This window comes from Tribolium castaneum, chromosome 6, assembly GCF_031307605.1.
Source record: "Tribolium castaneum strain GA2 chromosome 6, icTriCast1.1, whole genome shotgun sequence".
Taxonomy (NCBI): Eukaryota; Metazoa; Arthropoda; class Insecta; order Coleoptera; family Tenebrionidae; genus Tribolium; species Tribolium castaneum.
The window spans coordinates 12534504-12550695 of NC_087399.1; the positions used below are offsets into that span (position 1 = coordinate 12534504).

The 16192-nt window shown below is 34.4% G+C and overlaps 1 protein-coding gene across 2 annotated transcripts; it reads right to left on the reverse strand.

The window, feature by feature from the left end:
• Window positions 1-6236: 6236 nt before the first annotated feature.
• LOC103314579 (uncharacterized) lies at window positions 6237-9958 on the reverse strand. Of its 2 annotated transcripts, none has more exons than XM_064357605.1 (8): window positions 7909-9958; window positions 7649-7782; window positions 7407-7604; window positions 7210-7291; window positions 6922-7161; window positions 6741-6874; window positions 6488-6685; window positions 6237-6442 (listed from the first exon to the last, which is right to left on the reverse strand). In XM_064357605.1, exons 1-5 carry the CDS (start codon window positions 7925-7927, stop codon window positions 7010-7012), a joined length of 585 nt encoding a protein of 194 aa, XP_064213675.1. In that variant the 5' UTR covers window positions 7928-9958; the 3' UTR covers window positions 6237-6442; window positions 6488-6685; window positions 6741-6874; window positions 6922-7009. The 2 variants fall into 2 exon arrangements, with proteins under 2 accessions (XP_064213675.1, XP_064213674.1); XM_064357604.1 differs by having other exon boundaries at window positions 7649-7856.
• Between the last annotated feature and the right edge of the window lie 6234 nt (window positions 9959-16192).

Sequence of the window (16192 nt, forward strand, 5' to 3'; positions counted from 1 at the left end):
TAACGCTTTGTGAATGCCCAATTATCTTTTGTGCAACCGGGCATTAGAGGTTATAACGTTTAAAAAAATATCAAGGCAAAGTTAACTACACTCACGACAGTGCAATCTTAAATGAATTTCGTAACAATTACAGTTTTGAACAACTGAAATGTGGCTGGAATTAGTATTATTGTTTGCATCGGTAGAAAACTCAAAACACAGCCCCTAATAAATTCAGCCTGTATAACTTAATGAATTCTTTTTCGATTTGTGGATAATTCTGTTGTGCAAAGTTAAGTGATTTTGAAGCGTAGGCTACAGGTCTGCCTTCTTGCTCCTTGCGAAACTGAACTTGCATCAACTGACAACGTTACATTTTTATTAACTACTGAAAGATTTGGGATGAATTTGATGAGGTAGGTTACCATGCCAAGTAGTCGTTGCACTTGTTTCTTGTTTTTCGGGGTTTTCGTAGATTCTATGGCTCTTGTTTTTTGGGATGAATTTGATGAGGTAGGTTACCATGCCAAGTAGTCGTTGCACTTGTTTCTTGTTTTTCGGGGTTTTCGTAGATTCTATGGCTCTTGTTTTTTCGGGATCAACTTAAAGTCCTTGTTTAGTGATTATACCAGTTTAGTGATGACTGATAAGACCCAAAAAATGTACCTTGCTCTTTTTAAATTGGCATTCTTCTTTGCTGAACTTTAAGCCAGCGGTTCCGAGAACTTCTAAAACCTTTCGTGTGATTTTGCGTAACTCTTCTTTGGTTTCAGCAAAAATCAAAATGTCGTCTATGGAATATTCAACATTTTGTATACCTTTGAGTAAGTCAGACACAATTTGTTGGAAAATTTCTGGAAACGAAACAAGACCAAATGGTAGTCAAATGGCAGCAACAAATTCCTCAGGGAGTTGCAAATGTCAGATGTTTTTGAGTGCGTTTTGTGACTTTAATTTGCCAGAATCCTCGTTTATAATCCAGCAGCGTAAAAAACTTGGCATCAGCTAATTTTGTAGAAATATCTTCTAGTGTTATGAGCGGGAATGGTCTTCTCAACAGTATATGATGATACTAGTTTTATAAGACGCATTTTGTTGCTGCGGTCGTCGTGGTATAATAGAATAAATGCGACAAAATGCGTTATAAACGAGATATCATACAGCATTTTTTCTACTTTGCACTTTTTGTATAAAAAGAATTAATTTAAATAATTAATTAATTAATTAATTAATTAATTTAATTAATTAATTTATTAATAATTTGGATCGTCATTAGTTTACTCCTACAAATGTGTTCTAACAGTGTCCAAGATGTTTTGCAATGTACGCTTAACAAATACGGGCTTTTGTGTCAAGTACGTGGAATTTGAAAATTGGACTAAGCATAAAGAGATTACTTACTTGCACAGGCTTATGTTATGTTATGTTTGTACATTACTCGAAAGGTGTTCGAAGGCGCTACATATCAGCGATGGTACAAACTCTTCTAAAGGTTCGTATTTGATTAATTTGATTAAATTATGCACTTGAAACAGGTGCCGATTGACACTGACAGTTCTCTCAGATAATTGTCAAAAAACTAGGTTGTCAACATTATCTAACTAAATTACCCTGACTTTTAGTGTAATTCTTATTACACTCCGTTGGATATTATGATAACGCAAATAGCGCATCGTAATGACCTCAGTACGAAACCGAAGTAGAAAATAGTATCTTATGATACGAGTTTTATAAGACGCATTTTGTCGCACGCACGAATTTTCACTGCGCTCGTCGTGCCATAATAAAGTAAGTGCGACAAAATGCCTTATATATAGTATTTTTTCTACTTCGCACTTCTTGTACAAAAAAATATTTCACTAGGCACACTTCTTATGGGAATTGAAGGACCACTCAAATTGAGTAATTTTTATATCAATCGATGCGTCATAAAAAACTGAACAAATCATATCATTGCGCCAAACGTGTAGCTTAATTAACAAAGTGAGGATTTGTCCCATAAGAAAAGCATTGGGGCGGCTTTTCGGCGAGTACAAAGAGCTTGGAAATCTTCGAGATTTACAACACTGCGGTATTACTACAATTACTGGATTGGGGGTCAGGTATAGGAACAGACACTTTTATGGAAATAGGGATTTTAGCGGACAGAAGTTAATATCTCCAACAATAGGAATAATTTAAATTCAATCGCGATTTCTGGCGTTCCTAATCAAGCTACACGTTTGGCGCAATGATATGATTTGATCAGCTTTTTGAAATGCATCGATTGATATAAAAATTATCCAATTTGAGTGGTCCTTAAATTCCCATAAGAAGTGTGCCTAGTCCTTTAGGGAATTTTGTAGCAGTTGACATTTGCGCGCAGACAGTGAAATGCAATTAATAATTTGGACCGTCATTAGTTTATTTGTACAAATGTATTCTGAAAGTGTTCAAGTCGTTTTGCAATGTATCCCCTAACAAATACGGGGTTTTGTGGCAAATATGTGGAATTTCAAAATTACAGCATATAAATAATTTTTTAATTCGTCGCGCAATTTTAAATGTAAAGTTTTGCAATGATCCAAAAGTTCTTGCCCGGATAAATCAGGCGTATTACTAAAAAATCCAAAAATATCATTATAACTTGACATTAACTCAGTCTGTATTGCAAAGAGATAAAGTTTGGTCAATGATTCTGTTAAAAAATATTTTAAAGTTTTGTTTTGAATCCACAACTGGTTCATCGGCATGTTCATAGTCGGAAAGTTTTGGTCGTATTCTTCTGCGAATATTCTGAAGGGGTGGAAAAGTAGTTTGAATTTCTATATTTGAAGCTACTTCTACAGCTTTAGTTAGAATTTTCTCAAAATTAATATCATCACGATAATTTTTAAAATAATTTATCAAGTTGCCCAAATAATCTAGTAATGTTTTAATATTAGTATCAGAATTTTTTAACATCTTGCTTAAAACGTTAATTTTAAACAAAACGTCGTACCATATAATAACAGAAGTTATAAAACTTAAAATAAATAAATAAATATTTCTGTAAATTCAATGATTTTTATCGAGTTTTTACTGGCCAATTATTCTAAGAATTGTCATTCAGAAATTACAGGAAGATTTTAAGACGGCTGGGCGGCCCTTGGTAAGTGAACGCAGACAATCGCGCTTCCTTGAATGGCTTGAATCAAAAAAAAATTATTTTGAAATTTTAATCTAATATATAATATTTTTTTATGTGTAATCAATCACTAAAAGCTTAAAATTTTAATTTTTGTGTACATGCATTTAATTTTTTTCTTATTTTTTTTTAACTAATGTGGCCAAGAGGCCATTTGGCGCCCCTTGAAGATGCCGCCCGTGTGCATTTCACGCTTTGCACACGTGCTTGCGCTGGCCCTGGAAGGGATGCAGACAAATCGGCTAAGCTAGAAGTAACGGTCTCACCATAGCGTTTAATCTGACCATTGCCTCGAGGAACTCCGAACGTATACAAATGTATCCCAGTAGCTTTACAAAAGTTTTAAAATTGGTTCGAGGTAAAGCAAGTTGCAGCATCGGTTATCAAGCGAGAGGGATAAATTTGGTTAAGGCATCAATAACAAGGAAAAGGTAGACATCATAATGGAGAGTTTTGGGAAAAGGTCCGAGACGATCGATGTGAATTATGTAAAAGAGGATTGCAATTTTGTTATTGGGGTGTAGGTACCCAGGTTGTTTGCGAGCTTTCACTTTGTGATACTTACAAGAATTCAAGAATCAATGTATTTCTTCACTACTTTGATGTTACCCCGGTTTCTCAGCTCTTTAGGTAGTTCGAGAGCAGGTCGAGAATATCACAAATCACAGCGAAAACTTCCCATCCCTTCATACGCCGTACAAATTTCATGGAACCATCTTTGGCAAACTGCACATTGAATAAGATCAATTTCTGGAGGATCACTATAAGTCTCGTTGCAAGCTGGACACACAACACAAGATTCCTTTTTATTTGTAGTTTTAATTTTTTTCTTGATATTAACGTCTTTTTTTGTTTCCATTAATTGCCTTGCAGCTTTTTTTGACAATACTTTTGTTTCTATTAGTCTTCTGTTTTTCATTGTCATTTTCAACAAGGAGTTCTAGTTATTATTTCTGATTTCTTTCCTTTTCTTTTTCGTTTTGTATTAGGATTCTTTTGTTTAGGTGTAAGACATAAATGTTCTAAAACTTCCTTCGAATTTACATTAGTTTCTTCAGAGGGACCAGCCACAATAGTTTTGTCTTCTTCTGGATTTAGAAGTTTATCTGCAAAAACTGTTTAAAACTACATTTTTTAAATAGTATACGAGTAGTAGTTCCTTACCTGAATTTTCAGGTATATAATAAAAACTTGTACTTGGTTCTGGAGTTTTGGTATTTGAAATGGTGGTGGCTAACTAACAAAGCTGTTTCTATAGGAGAATTACTACGAGTATTCGTTGCAGGGGGTGTACAATTATTATTGTTGACTAGTTGTAATAATTCTGGGTCATCGATAACAATTTCAATGTGACCTCCTTCGGATTGTGATGCTGATAAAGGATTATCAGTCACACTCGCTGGAGCAAACTCTTCTTCATGAAAACCATCGGGATTATACGGCCAGATCCCCGTTGAAGAAAAGCTTTTTTCTGCTCTTTCAATAGATGCAACTCTAGAATAAGCTTTGCCAAATAATGAAGCCACTTCAAATTGCGTTATAACTTTTCCTGCATTGGATACCATCCATTTATCAGTTTCTTGACTATAAGCTGTCTTCAAAGGACCAAAAAAGCCTACATCTAAGGGCTGTAACTTGTGGCTGTTGTGTGGTGGTAAGCTCAATAAATGAATTCCGTTTTCACGACAGAACGTGATAATCAGGCTTATTACGGTGATCATTGAAAATTGGTTATTGTTTCAATAATCTGAAAATAAGCAATAACAAATTGTCTTCTTATTAGCGTACACTATTGGTTATCTATTAGTGAATCAAGATCTTGAAATTTTTTAGATATTGGTACAGAATCAATTTCTGGTATTACTGTGACAACTTTCAATGCAATATTCAATAGCAGATATTGAAAAACATTCAGGGTCTTTGAGATTACCCTTAATTGGTATTAATTGTTTATCAGTCATTTTATGACTTTATAATTTTGTAAAAATGGATGTGCAGTTCATACTTTTAATACATGCTCTTCAAGACGAGGAAGAAAGGTTCTTTGAAAATAATTCTTTTTTGTTACATAAATGTTTTCAAAAATTGCAGACAACAATACAGGTTAAAAAGAACTTTAAGAGATGCATCAGATCCGTTATCTCTCCCCGCTGGTATTTTTAAATCAATTTATCGCTTAGAAAAAGAAACAGCTTATCAGTTAATACAGGAAATTAGCCCTCACCTACCTGTTAGAGTGCGACAACAAATTGCTTTACCTGATTATTTGATTGTTCTGTGTGCTCTTCATTTTTACGCACAAGGAAGTTATCAAAAATCTGTTTCTCAAGATTTAAATTTTCCGATGAGCCAATCCGCAATCAGCAACTGTATTACCGCTGTGACCAATATTTTAAACAACTATTTTGCGCACATAATAAAAATTCCAACAACCGAGGCAGAAAGGAATCATCAGAAACAAAAATTTATTAATGTTCCAAATGGATTTCCTGGCATAATAGGTGCTATTGATTGCACCCACATCAGAATACATCCACCAAAAATTGATGTTGAAAATCCCGGAATCTTATATTTGAACCGCAAAGGATTTCATAGCATAAACGTTCAAATTATAGTTGCAGCAGATCTGAAAATCCTTGGAGTTAATGCTCGTTACCCCGGCTCGGTTCATGATTCTGCTATATGGGCTACAAGCCAAATAAAACATCATCTACAAATTACATATGAAAATAATGAATTGCAGAGTTCATGGCTCATAGGAGATTCTGGATATCCCTTAGAGTCATGGTTAATGACTCCAAAAATTGGAAGAAATTTAAATGAATGAAATTATCGAAAGGTTAAATGGTGTTCTTAAATCCCGTTTTCGATGTTGTTTTGGGGAAAGAGCATTGCACTATTCGCCAGAAAGGGCGGCGAAAATAATTAATGCATGTGCCATTTTGCATAATGTTTGCACTGAACGCAATGACGTCATAGTTAAAGACGACTTTCATCATAATGATATTATAGAGGACGATAATGTTAATAATGTACCCAAGCATTTCTTCAATGCAGGACAGAGAATAAGGGAAAGAATAATGAATCAATATTTTTAAGAATATATATTTATTAAACGTTGAAGAGATTGGTTCACATGTTTGACGGCGTTAAGAATTTTAAAAGTAGCATTTGCTAAACATTTGGAATAGTTTAAATACATTTTTTCAGCTTCTTTTTGTTTTTTGTAAGACGATACTTATGGCGGTTGCGTTGTTTGCATTTGTACCCAATTTCAGTAGATATCTTTTTCTTTAGCTAAAAAAATGTATCAATATTAGTTGCAATAGTTCTAATACATACTTTTGTTTTCCTTTCACCTAAACCCAACTCGATTACATTTTTAAAACCATTTACATTTACATTTCCCAGCACATGAAGTAGTCTTTCTTCCAAATTCGTCAGCACAACGTACAAAGCGCCACCACCACCAGTGATATATCGGTAGACAAATATCTTTCTGGCTTTTCGTTTAACATATCTAACCCAGTTATCAAATGTCTAATTAACAAGAAACCTAACATTAAATAAAAATATCACATACAATAATACTCACTTTACGCCACTGTTGCACAGTTTTTTTTGCAGCATTAGTTATTTTATTTAAATTTTCACATAATGTAAAAAAAAATTTTTCTTTCTTTTGTAAAAAAGTTAAATATAGTTCAAACTGCTCATGTGTAACACAACCTAAAAAAACACTTAAAATAAAATAAAAATTTCACTGTATAATTTGCCTCAAAATATCCAAGAATAGTAAGAAATAGTAATTAAATAACTCAAATTATAATTCTTGAGAATAAATGAACACACAAATAAAAATTATTATTTTTTAGATTCTGTGATGTCACAGAACCGAATAATTGCTCTAGCAATGTCTTCTAATGCATCACTTATTTTTTCAAGCCCTTCAAATTGGCTTTTTGTGGCTTGTGTATAGGACTTCAGTAACACATCACTAGATGTTTTTTTAGTGCCTATAGGGGTTTCTATAAAATTTTATTTAATACAAAGTGCTTACTTACGCTTCTTAATTCTAGCTGTAGGCCTTCTTGTTTGACCTTGATCATCAATATCCTCATTTTCTATACTGATAAGAATTTCTTCCTAAAACATATTTATTCATTATTTGTAGTTATAGCTTAAAACAACAAGGAAAAACATTACTTTGCATTACGTCAGTTTAGTTCTTATTTTTTTTTTTTTAGAAAATAACCCTTACTTCATTTGTTCCGTCATCCCTTACTTCATTTATTTCTTCATTTCTCGCATCGGCAAATCCAATTCCAATTTCTTCAACGCCTGTTAACCCCTCCACAGCCTCGTTTCCAGTTAACTTTAACAATCGTTTTTCATTATCATTTAATGCTTTATTTTCTCGAGCCTTTTTTCTTATGGAGCATTTCCATTCTGTAAATACCTAAAAATTAAACTTTAAATGTGAAATGCTTGAATACAACTGACTTTTTTCCATTCGTTAATTTCCCGGACTGGTCCGTCTCCGACACTATTTAACAGCACCGTTAACTCCTTCCAGATAGCCCCTAGAGCCTCGTACTGGTTTGAGGCCAGCCTCCCAGTACGTAGGCACTTGTTTTCTTCCAGAAAATTTAAATATATCCCAAACTGTTTTTTTGTGGTGCGTTTTTTATTAGACGTTGCCACACTCATTCTGCAATAAGACTTAACTCCGTTATATCAAAATAAACCTGATTAAAACTTACTTGAAGCGAAGAAGAACATAGAACACCGAGCAGAACACTGAAAAACTCCTGCACAAGGCACAAGTGCACATACACTGCACCTCACGTGGTAAAAAAATTTGAAAAATGTTTGATTTAACCTCAAACTTTTGTGTAATTTTTCATAGGTGGTGAACCTGTTTGAATCAACTTCATACCGGTCTAATATTCAACATTGAAAAGCACTTATCAATGGGTGCACGGTAATATGGATTCATTTTAGTTATTGAAATATTGCAATATCCAATTTTCAATTATTGAAAAATAACCAATGGCCACCATAATAAGCCTGAATAGCTGGTAAGCTTATATGTGAAGAATGGTTATCTAATAACAGCAGGACTGGTTCATCTTTATTGGGTTTTACGTGCTGTTTAAAGTGGTCCAACCATTTGAGAAAGAGATCGGAATTTATAAATCCACTGTCTGAGAGTAACAAAATTGTGTCTGGTGGTGCTCCGTAAAGTAACTCTTTCTTCTCCCTTTTTCGGGGATATATCAGTGCCGGTGGAACATAAACTCCCGAAGCACTAATGCAACATACAGCAGTAATCAGTTCTCCTCTTTCACCCGAAACAACTTTTCCTACATTTTTTTTCCTTTAGTTGTGAGAATTTTTGGAATTTTATTTGGAACTGTCAGTAAACCAGTTTCGTCCATATTAAATATGCATTTTGCAGATAAATTGTATTTTCTCTATACAGGTTTTAAGGTTTTCAAAAAATCGCGAAATTTGTACTTTGTTAAAACCTGATGCTCGTGCAACACTAACTTTTTCTGGTAGGCGAACAGATAAATTATGTCTTTTACAAAAAAGAGATATGCATTTTTTTCCGGCAAGTTTGGTACATTTGTTAAACGGGTGTTTAATTTTGCAGATCTCCGCGTATCTATAGGCAATGGCCCTGTAGATCTTTGTACGTCAAACCATAAAAGAGTGTATCCAGTTTACGTATTTGATCAGCGAGATCTTTTTCCATTTGCTGATTAAAGACTTGTGCCGGCTTTTAACCGTTTTCTTAACACTGATTCAGATACATTATATTCTTTGGCAAGTTGTCGTTTTGACTGTCCATTATCGAGTTTTTTTTTAATTTCACATAGCATTTGATGAGTGAATTTCAATTCACGATTACTTTTCCTTTTATAGGGACCCATTTAAGTCTACGCTAGAAATAAATAAACAAATAAACTGCTATTTTCGCGAAATATGTTTTTTTTTGTATAGGATTCCAAGAGTACGCACGCGTACTCTTGCAGCTACCGACAGTGCGCACTCTTGGATTTGGTACGTGGTTTGCTTTACGTGTTAATAAAGAAAATTTCAAGCTATGTAAGCTGACATCTGCACAAATATCCCCTTACTAAAGCATTCAATTTAACTTGGATGTTCGAAACTTAGTGGTATAACCTCAAAAATGTACAATTTTATGAGTTTTAAAACTACCGAAAATTACATTATCCGATACAAAAACTTTTACTTGCAAATCACTGCCGTTTTCTCTAACCCATCAAACCATAATTTAGCATATACTTACCTTTAATAAACAACTTTTAGTAAATAAAATAAGGAGTATCTAAGGATTCGGTCTTTCACTAAAAACACCGATACGTACTCTTAGACCGCGCGCACTCTTAGGCGACCGTACCCTAATGATATTTTAAACAATTTAAAGTACGAATGAATAAACAATGCACTAAAAAATTATAACATATGCTCAAAGGTTTGGCATGCACTGTTTGTAATGTTTCTGGAGTGATCGTAGCACTAGCGGCATGAATTCGGTTCACCAACTCCTCACGAGTTCTTCTTCTAAAATTACTTTTTCCGCAGCAACGGTTTTCGTACCTCGTCTATGGAAAGAGTTTTCTTCTGGATGTCTTCGTACGCCATACTAACGAGCGGCTTCACTTGCATTTCCAGCGTATTCACCAAATAGGAAACACAAGTCACAATATTCATTGTAGGAAAACATTTTAGTCCAGTAAAAACTGAAAAACTACCGCTGACACACGAAACAAAAATTTTAATGACATTGTAAGCAATCACCGTAACCATGGTTTCATTTGAACAACAATGGTTTGTGCCAAGTGTTGCCAGATTTATTATCATTGTTGACTCAAAAATTTTGTTAACATTTCTAGAAGAATCTGGAAAGGTTACTTCAATTTTTTGTTACTAAGTCCTTTTATGCAATGTCATTTCTTCCACAAGTTAATTTGGATTCGAAAGGATAGTGCAAACACCATCATTTTTGGCAAAGAATTTTTAATCTTTATCATATCTTCAACAATAAAAAACTTTTTTAACATTGTTCTGGTTGTCCAGGGCATCGGCGGATAATGTAGTGTCACGGCGGTGCGTGACTTTCTGGACACATTCCTGAATTGGCAAATAAATTGTGAAAGTGGTAAGTTTTAAAAAATTTCATTTCTATAAAAAAATTTCTAAAGGTCGTTTTTTCCTTACTATTGTTAGTATTGGGTTCAATTTTTGCTTGTGATGTTTTCATTGAATGGTGTATTTTTTTCCCGATCTGTGCTGTATCTTGCGTTTGGCACCCTGGGTCTCAGATCAGCAGATCATAAAAATGTATTCAATACTAAATAAAAAATGTTTAGTTTTATATAGGTACAGTGCTGCACTTGGACAAAAGTATTGACTTAGGTGTCACAATTACTTCTTTTCTTCTTGGACAGCGCATTGTGCAGAGGGCGAATCAAGTTTTCTACTTAATTAGTAAATTATTTGTATTCGTAGATTTAAAGTAATCTTCATAAGACTTATGTAAGACCTATTTTAGAATTTGGCAATACAGTTTGGTCTTCTGTTCTATAACGTGACATAAGACTTCTGGAAAATGTCCAGGAAAGGTGACTAGGCAGCCTTTTCGAAGCTCTTATCGTCCGTCGTATGAAAAAAGACTCGCATTGATGCACCTACCAACTCTGGTCCATGGACACTTAAAGGGTGACCTCCGTACATCTTTCCAAGCAATTATTTTCAAAAAATCTTCTTTAAATCGATTATTTAAAAACAACTCATCTGGTTTACTAAAGGACACCTGTATAAATTGCAAAACCCTAATTTTAAGACAACTGTCAAACAGGTTTGTATCACTCATAGGCTTTTTAATTCTTGGAAACGTATCCCTTCTAGTGTTGTCTCAAGCCCTTCTTCTGTGGCCTTCAAAGTCAGGTACAACTTTTTTTGTGCTCCGAAGTTCTCATTGAGGAAAATTTAAAATTTTTTGCATTATTTTCTTAATAGCAACCACCTAATTGGCGCGTTCGTAACAGGTTTTGATCTCTGTCTTATTTCTTTCTTACTTCTTATTTTCTTCTATAAAGTTGGGATTACGAAGGGTTCAGAAATCTAACACCAGTGCCAATGATAACTATTTGTTCATGTTTAGATGGACCATTCACTTTGAATCTACACTAGAATTTCTACTTAAAATCTGCACTTTCAATTCCTGATTGTTGCATGTCTCGTGGATTTATAACTTCGGTCATGAGCACCACCTACATAACTCTTAATCTACTTATACTAACCCTAATGATAGAGATGTCTTGCAACGCTTAATGAATTACTAATGAAATATTTTAAACAATAAACTATTATTCAGATTGAAGAAATGTTTTTTATATCTCAGAGTCTTTAAAGGTGTTTTTTGTAAGTTCTATGAATTCATATGTCGTCATTAAGCCTAATCACGCTTGATTAAATTTTTTAAAGACAACTTTAATTATGACCCTATTCTTACGACCATATTCAGCGCTAATCACGCCCACTTAATCATATTTTTAACGACAAGATTTAAAGACGGCAGGAAGCGTCTTTAAATTTTTAGTTACGAGTTTAAAATGGCGGAATTTGTTCGCAATTTGCAAGACATCGCAAATATTCGCGAAATTCGCGAAAACAGACGAGCGCAAAGGGTGTTTCGCCCTCGTGAGAACTCTTTTGAAAAGTTTTCTGGATTTTCGAAAACGGTAACTAATGAACGGGGAAATTTATTTCGTCGCCGTTTTATTGCCGAGCATTTTGCTTAGGGCTTCGAATTCCATATTTTAGAATGCTCTTTAGAATGCATTAATGCTCTTTTTACAAATAGAATTGGTCGCAATTTTAAAATGGTAGAGGTACTATAAGTATATGCATTACAAGGCTCAGTTTTTATCATCAAGCAACTACCAGAAGATGCAGGTATTCTACTAATTCTATAGTAGAGGTACTATAAGTATATGCATTACAAGGCGCAGTTTTTATCAGCAAGCAACTACCAGAAGATACAGGTATTCTACTAATTCATGGTCAAGAACTAAAAAATAACTTTATTAACATAGATTATTTTTTGCCATTTGAATTTTGATCTGCAAAAGCTCTTCTTTTAAATTCAAAATTTCCAATTCTTTTTCTGTTACTAGTTTTTCATTTACAATTCTTGCTTCGATGTGTTTTTTGTTATACTTTAGCATTTCTTCTTCGAACAAAGACATTTCTTTTTGTCTTTTTTTCAAAGTTAGATTCGTCTTCAAAAGTCGTTAGGGCAAACATTGTGTATGGCCCAGTCTATTTCAGACGGTTACTCTTTTGGGCCTTTACCACCTCCAGTCTTCTTTTTTTCTTTGCGAAATTTGATAATGTTGACTTTCGCTGCTTGTTTAATGCGAAAATAATTATCGCGAAGTTTAGTAGGCGATCTATTGAATCCCGCTCTCCGAAACTTTTCTGATAAGTCTTGCCACAACTTTGGCCTTTTTTTTAAAATGTTGGGTTCCGCCGTTTTGCTTTCTATAATACTAGAATGTTGATTGACGTACTGAACCAGTAGTTCTTTTTCATCATTAGAAAAATTAGGACCTCGGACCCTTTTTTGTTTTATTGAAGCCATTTTGTACCTGAACTAAACACACTAATAACATCCAACACTCACAATTCTCTTAAATACTAGCGTAATTGATAAATAAAGGCAATAATATGGCTAGAGACTTCAAAATTTAAAATATTCCTCCGATTTGTTGTACGCACGCTCGACGTCAAATGTCAAATTCTGACAAACGTCAATAATTTGCGGTGTTGCCAAATGTAGTTTTGTTATTTAAATGATTGACGCTGTGACTAGTTAATTACGACCTAATCATGGCCTGAGAATAGGGTCATGGTTAAAACCGTATTTAAAGTTAATAACGTATTTAACTAATAATGGCTTAATCATAACTTTAAAGACGACATATGAATTCGGCCTTGAATGTTTAAACACATCTTGAAAAATCTACTGCCGCCGCATATTCTAATTTTAGTAGTTCCACATTTTCAAAAGTCAGTTTTCGTTTTTGCATGACGTAATTGACGAAACGTTTTAGATCTTTGATGTAAATTACAGTTTATTTTAGCAAATGTGTTTTACCTTTCCTATCGACTTCTTCAAATTCTCTTTCTGTTTGATCAAAAAATGTCTGGAGTTTCTGCTTATTTGCTAAGATTTTTGTACGAATGTTTCGTTCAATCACCAACACTGATTTTGTTTGAGTTGGTCTAATTTGTCCACTAACTTTTTTGACATACTCGTATGAAGCAAATTCTGAAGTTTTTCTGTTACTGATATTTAACTCTCGATGTTACTCAGTAATATTACTTGTAGTTAATAACGTTTCTTTCTAAATTCTCTTTTTGCACTTTGTTCTTGTTGTTGTATAAGTTGGCTTATACAACGGCATAGCAGAGCATATTTTAAGGGATTAGCACTAGGCGACACTGATCTTGGTTCCCAAGTGCCCATAAATCATAAAACCATCTAACTTGAAAATTTAACTGGGAGCCAATAGTTCCAGTTGTTAATAGATAATTATTGTTTTTATCTAGATACATAATGACTATCTTTTTAACAACTTATAATTAAAGTCGAACAAAAAAGGAAACATTAACAAAAATTAAAATTTTAATTTACTATTTAAATTTAATTTAACCAGCCAACTCCTGGTCGTTCATTGAGATCTTCTCTAATTTCTGCGTGGTTGCAAACTCAGCACCACTCAAAAGAACTTGAAATAAAGTCCAAGGCTCTTGTCTTCTTCGAATGTCTAATGCGATTCTCTAACATATCTTCTAACGCCGACTCCTTGTTTTTATAATAATTAGAATTTCTTTCTATTTCATTTAATATTATGCACGTCATGGTCCGACTGCCTCTTATGCAATAGGTTGATCGTTTTTTCTCTCAAATCTCGCGAACCCATGTTCCACTTCGTCGAGTACGTTACTGGGATCTTTGCTTCGTAATTTGGTTGTGGCTTCAATATACGCCCCTATTTATCTCAATATGGCCCGCGCCAATTCCCCGAAATACGATCAACAAATACACAGTATACCAGAAAATTGACTAATATTAACGCTGACATACGTAACTTACTTCCTATTTCCCAAATTCCGACTATGTTTAATTATTGTTATTTACTGTATGTTTTAATATTTACACTTATAACTACTCTATCGGTGAGGTCCAAGGGTCATCATACTTTAGTAATCTACTCACCTGTACTATTTCCGTGTTACTTCTTTGTCGTTCTGTTTGCAATTCATAATCCACATTTTCAATTTTTCTTAAAATAGTGTAAGGTCCAAACCACCTGCACATCAGCTAGGGCTTTTTCCTTTTTTCTTTACGGGTATGAAGACTTCAACTTTGTTCCCGACTTTAAACTCTAAATCTCTATGCATGGCATCGTATCGCTAGTACTCTTGCCGTTTCGTTATATTTTTCGCCGTTTCCGCCGTTAGCAGTTTTTCTGTAAGTTGGACAATGTTTTCATTTTCCAATTGTGGTTCCATTAAATTGGCTTGCGTGGGCTATGTTGGTAATCGCCCAAAGATGACCAGGTAGGGCGGGTACTCTGTTGTTGCTTGCACGCTTGTGTAATAACCAAACGTGGTTGGTTTCATATCGAAGTCCTAATTCTTTTGATCACTTTATGTGAAAACCGCCAGCATTCCGGCTAAAGTCTTATTGTACTTTGTACCGTTATTGCATACCTTTTTTTTTTTGGTTCGTTTATATTCGCAACAGGTACACAAGGGCGGTAGCTCTTTTTAGTCGGTGGCAGGTCGTGGGACAAGGATTTTACTATTGATGGTTTAAGTTAGCTAAAAATTTAAGGGCGCCACTCAGTTATCGATAACGAAGCTCCCAACTGAGAAGGAGATAAGAAAACTATTGAATAATCAATTAAAATTCCGTATATTAAAAGTTACTCTTGTGACCAGATGGTTAAATCAACTACTGACACGAATCTTTACGTTAGAATTGGCCAATTCGCTCGCTCACATTAATTGAAATTATAAGTTATAAAAAATTACTAATAGTTACATAAAAATTGAAATTTAAAAAGGAAAATTTGAAAATTGAAATAAATTTTTTTTAAGAAAGGAAATTCGAATAATATATTATAACGAAAAGATTGAAAATCGCGAAGAACTGATATCTTGGACTTATCTGCGTCCAGTCCTTGGCCGTTTACGAGGTTCCCGAAGGTCACACCATTTGATGAAGAGAGTCCTCCTCTAATCGACTGTAGGGGAACCCTTCGGATACGAAATAACAGAAACTTTGAGGACCTCGGATTTTCCTCTTATCGGTTACGACATTGGCGTGTCGGACTTTAGGATGATACTGGGGTTGAGGGCCTAAAATGGGGTATTAGGGATCGGAAAAACTAAAGTTATGAACCTACTTTGGTGGTGTGCGCCCTCAAAAGTTGCTTGATCGTTCTAAGTGTTGGATTTTTAACAAATAAATAACTAATTTAAGGTCACAGGTAATTGTTGCAGATGTTCTTAACTGGACCTCTCGACACCTACTGACCGTTCGACCTCTACCCCTCTCCAAATATTTCGCGCATGATTTTATTAAGAATTTAAGTTGTTTTTTTTTATATAAACGTTACAACTTGTCTACTAGGCCACTTGTTTGGGGGTGGTATGAGGTTGTGTGTACAGATCTTCTGTTACGCCCATCAACTTTAGTAATTCAGTGACCATCTGGCTTCGAAACACCATTCCACCGTTACTCAGAAAAGCGCAAGGCGCTCCAAAAACCGTAATAACATTTTTTAAAATAAATTTGGCAACGCTTTTAGCTGTACCGTCTCTAAGTGCTCCCGCTATTGCGTAATGTGAGACGTATTCCGCGCAGACGATCACTATCGTGTTTTCCTTGTTTCGATTGGAAATGGTCCCATATTGTCTACTGATACTTAGGACCAA

Coding starts and splice junctions, on each gene's coding strand:
- LOC103314579 (XM_064357604.1), bottom strand. CDS start 7,979: ATGTGCACTTGTGCCTTGTGCAGGAGTTTTTCAGTGTTCTGCTCGGTG. Junction 7,857..7,908: donor TATGTTCTTCTTCGCTTCAA/GTAAGTTTTAAT, acceptor GTCTTATTGCAG/AATGAGTGTGGCAACGTCTA. Junction 7,162..7,209: donor TACAGCTAGAATTAAGAAGC/GTAAGTAAGCAC, acceptor AAACCCCTATAG/GCACTAAAAAAACATCTAGT.